The 4,517-nt window shown below is 51.6% G+C and overlaps 1 protein-coding gene across 1 annotated transcript in view; it reads left to right on the forward strand.

Moving 5' to 3' along the window:
- The first annotated feature begins 2,998 nt into the window (after positions 1 to 2,998).
- Positions 2,999 to 4,517, forward strand: part of Grpel1 (GrpE like 1, mitochondrial) — a 6,874-nt gene continuing 5,355 nt past the window's right edge. The window contains exon 1 of the mRNA XM_015481926.2: positions 2,999 to 3,146. Within this exon, the coding sequence (XP_015337412.1) occupies positions 3,046 to 3,146 (101 nt within the window). The 5' untranslated portion in view covers positions 2,999 to 3,045. The remainder of the gene's footprint in view (positions 3,147 to 4,517) is intronic.

Genomic DNA, 4,517 nt, shown 5'->3' on the forward strand with positions numbered 1-4,517 from the left:
CTAAGCAACTCCATTTTAAAACTCTGGTTGGAAACCTGCAGTCTCACAGGCACGCCTAACAGAGCCCTCCAGTATGGCCGTCAGGCATAAAGAAGTCACTTCTCCCCACCCTGACAAACTCAGAGTGAAGCCTCTGGCAGGCTGTCCTCCCCCAATAAGGGGGAAAGGCGAAATAAGGGGACCACCAGACCAGATGTTTTAACCCGGGTAAATGATGTCACTGGGAAATCCTGTGGCAGCTGATAAGGATTAAAAGGGGAGGGTCAAAATCCCCAAAATTTGGTATAAATAATGGAGCAAGAGAACAGACATTCAGCCAGCCGACACTGATGCCCTCACGCCGAGAGCCTGATGAGGACCTGGACTGACATCCTGTTGAGAGCCACAGCCCAGTCAGAACAACGCCTGGCATTTGCCAGAGGGAATGGTTGAAAGGTGACACCAGCTAACCATTGAGATGATGATTTGAATTAAGCTATATATAATTGCTGTGATGCTGGATTGTTTGAATTGTATATTTGACCTTTACTGTCGGGCAATAGGGCGGCTCTTGCTGCCTACTTTGGAGTTCCCGAGCAGTTCTCAAGGGTTCGGAGAGATTGGACAGAGCCCGGTGGAGGGAGTGTGTTCCTGTGTGGTGTGTGCAGTGCCGGTGAGAGTTGAGGAATAAAGAGTTGCTGTTTGAATCTACAAGGCTTTGTGGCGGCTCGGTTATTTGTGCCCAGCCAGACTGTGGCAACATCCCAACACTTTTCACTGTTGCTAATCCTCTGCATCTTCCTCACCACTCTCAAACTCTACAGCCACATCTTGACCTTGGGGAGAGCCTTCCCAGCCAGCGGTCAGCTCCACCCCAGGAGAAGCCTGCCTGGGTTCCTGACCTGATCACTGAGGTCTGAGTGAGTGTGAGTGAGTGTGCATCTGATGGACTTAGAGCCTAAGGCTTGAGACTTATTTTTTTTAAGAGAAAGAGAATTTTTTAATATCTATTTTTTAGTTTTCGGTGGACACATCTTTATTTTTATTTTTTTGTGGTGCTGAGGATCGAACCCAGGGCCCTGGGCATGCCAGGCGAGCGTGCTACCGCTTGAGCCACATCCCCAGCCCAGTTTGAGACTTTTGATCTGACACTTGAACTTAGAATGCAGAGGGAATGTTTGTCATGAGCCTGTCATGATTAAGTGTGTTTGCAGTGCTTAGAATTAATCTAGAATGGTTTGCTGTGAATTTATTATGTCTATTGCAATGCCTAGCATAAAGGATTGTTGTTCTTGATTAAGAACCTATAGGATGAATTGTATTGAGTGATTTGCGTCAATAAAGCATTGAAAGGGGCAGAAGCGCGTGGATATTCTTTTATTTCTCCCCCTGGACTGCATAAGTCGCATTTTATGAACCACAGCGGTATTTGAATTTATGAGCCTTAGAGGGTCCCAAAAGTTTTCCTATATTTTCCCATAGCGACCCCCCACCACCACAAAAAAAAACAAAACAAAACAGTTTTACAGGTGAGCAGATTCAGGATGAGCGCAATTAGACAACTTGGTTACAGCCGATGAAAAACACATTTTAAGGGTTATCCCAGAAAAATTTGAACATTATTAAAAAGAAAGAAAAGTTACAACCCTCATCATGTCCAGCACCCAGTTCTAACCATTTTCCATATTTTCCACTTGTGTTTCACCTATACTCATTATTATTTTTCTACTGGAGTATTTTTAAAGCAAATTCCAGACACTGTAGCAACTTATTGTAAACATTTCTGTTTGCATCTTTGATGTCAAGGACATTTTTACATAGCCACCAGGCCATTATGACTCCTTAAAAAAAGTAGCAGTGAAATTCCTCATCACTTCACAAATGTCTTTTGTACAGTTGATCTGTTCTACCATGATCCGAATTGAATTCAATCAGGTCTTTTAAGTTCGCTCACTAACCGGTCCACTTCCTCCCACTGACCTCGCCAATTAATTGACAGCCCACATTCTGGAGTTGGCCATTTGCCTCCATCTATAGGTGGCACAGTGCAGGGAAACAGTAGGTGCTCAATCAGCATCGGTTGAAAGAAAGGTTTCAATGAAAACAAAGGAAAAGAACAGCGTTTTGGTTCTCAGAAGTGGAACACAGCAGGTAGTATCCTGGGTGGGAGGCCGGCCTCTGCAGGCGCCGGCTGGCCCCGGGGAATGCCCTGGAGGTCAGCGGTGCAGAGCAGAAGTCGGGTAAGAGCCTTTGTTGGGCCCCAAGCTTAAAGCGCAGCAAAAGGGGTAGAGCCAGTAGCGCCCTCTCGTCAGTTTTCTGAGACACTTAAGGGGTGTGTGGCAGAACCACAGCGGTATTTGAATTTATGAGCCTTAGAGGGTCCCAAAAGTTTTCCTGTATTTTTCCCATTTTGTGGTTTGTGCCTTACTCAGAAAACAGAAGATGACAGGTTCAAATCTAACACCCAGAATCCCGACATCCAACACCAAACGTGATGACACTTCGTCATATCCGCTTCCTGGGTCTCGTTTTAAAGTTTTCCTGAAACTCGGGACAGCCAGCCAGACATGTCCCTCCCCCTCCTCCCGCACCACCTGGATAGGCGTGCCGGGAGTGCGCCTCCCGGGAGCACAGCCTCACTTTACGAGCCTCCCTGCCTCCTTCGGCTAGTGGAGCCCTCAGACACGAGTGTCGGGCCGCAAGCCCCAGCGTCACTCAGCGAAAAAGGGCAACAGGGTGGGAGCTGACAACAAGACTGGCCCCGAAGGAAACGCGCCACCCAACCAGCGCCCTCCGCTCGGCCCCGCCCCGCCCTCACTGGTTCTTCCCCATACTTTCCCCGCCCACGAAGAGGCTCCTCCTCTTGTTCTCTTCACCTTTCACCTCGCTTTTTGGGGCTCTCCGGGAAGGGGGGCTCAGACCCCGCCCATCACGGGGGGGGGGAGACTGTGCTCTGCTGTGACTTACCGTTATTGGTGACTATGGTCTGTCAATCACAGCAAAAGCGGCCTAGGATTGGCTGATGAGAAATAGTGGGGCGTGAAGTCGGGACAGCGGCCTCGGCGCATGCCCGGTACGTGCGTGACGGAGGCCGTAGCGGCAGTCATGGCGGCTCGGTGTGTGAGGCTAGCGCGGCGCGGTCTCCCGGCTTTGGCGTTGTCTCTCAGGTAAGGGGCGTCTGGCTTCTTTGGGCTGAGGGAGCGCGACTCCTCAGCGCCATTTCTGCCGCTCCGATCCTGGCCCTTCCGGCCTCATCACCAGCGTCGGGGTCCCCGGGCCCGCGGCTCCGACGCGGACTCCGACCGCCCCCAAGGTCTGCTCTGTGGCCGGGGTGTGCCCGTCCTGGGCTCGGACAGCGGGAGCGCGGCCGCCTGCACCCGAAGCGTGGGGCTTTAGGGCTCCGTGGGCTGCGGGACGGAGGGGTCCTGGCCGGGGTGCCTGGAGTGGAAGCTCGGCGGCCCCCGTGTGCGTGTGGCCCAGGGCCCGCAGCGTCCTCGCAGTCGTCCGCTTCCCCTGCGCGCCCGGGCACCCAGGCAGCCTCAGCTTCTGCGGTTGAAGAAACAAGCAGAGAGACCCAAGACTTGCCCAAGGTCACGCAGCGAGCCGGGACGGGGCTGTGGCTCACCAGTGCCCGCAGCTCAGCTGGCGCCGCCCCGGAGGGTCCGTTGCCCGTCTGACGGGCATTTCCCGTTCTGCCTCAAGTTTCTAAGCATTCGAGGGAGTCTGGGGTCAAAAAGCACCAGAGCCTGTCCGGCTGTGGGCAGTTCGTTTAGGCTCCCTGCGGGTCAGAAGAACCAGCACTCGTCACTGTTTTCATTTTAACCTGTTGCTTCTGGTTTTTGAAAGACCTGTCTTAAAGTGAGTTCGGCAAATATAGAGAGTTCTTATCTCATCCCTTGAAAATTTTTCCTAGAAGCAAGTTATTCACCAAGTCGAGAGAAGCTATTTCTGTCCAAACTTTGGGTAGAAACTGAGCAGAGTAAGGGCTGGTCTTCTCCCGCCAGGAGCTCACTCACCTGGTGAGACCAGGCAGATGAGCCAAAGATTACTTGCAGTGAGGGTGACAAGGCGTGAATAGCATCTTACTAAGTTCATGTAAAGCACCATGGGAACAATGTGGCAGGCTTCCCCGAATACTTCAGTAAAAAGGCTTTTTAGAGCTCAATAATTTGTTGTTTTGTATCTGGAATTGCCAAAAAAAAAAGTACCAGGAAGTCAGCATCATTTCTGTCTCTGAAATTGTGGCTTTGTGGAAAGATGCTTAACTAGAGGCAAGAGAGCTGAATGAATGGTAATCACAATTCCCACAGTGATAGTTTTCTGAGACAGCAGACCAGCTGCAACTCTGGACCCTGTGTTTTTCCTTCTCATACATGGTGGCTAGACCCTCTGTTGGCATCAGGAAGGGGTCTGCACACAGCAGAGCCAACCTGCAGAAAGGCAGTGTGACTGTCACATTCAGCGGGGGGGGGGGGGGGGCACACGGGACGGGACGGGAGTGGGACTGACGACGGACGGACTCAGAAGGCAGGCGATCT

The sequence above is a fragment of the Marmota marmota genome, unplaced genomic scaffold (genome assembly GCF_001458135.2).
Source record: "Marmota marmota marmota unplaced genomic scaffold, marMar, whole genome shotgun sequence".
Taxonomy (NCBI): domain Eukaryota; kingdom Metazoa; phylum Chordata; class Mammalia; order Rodentia; family Sciuridae; genus Marmota; species Marmota marmota.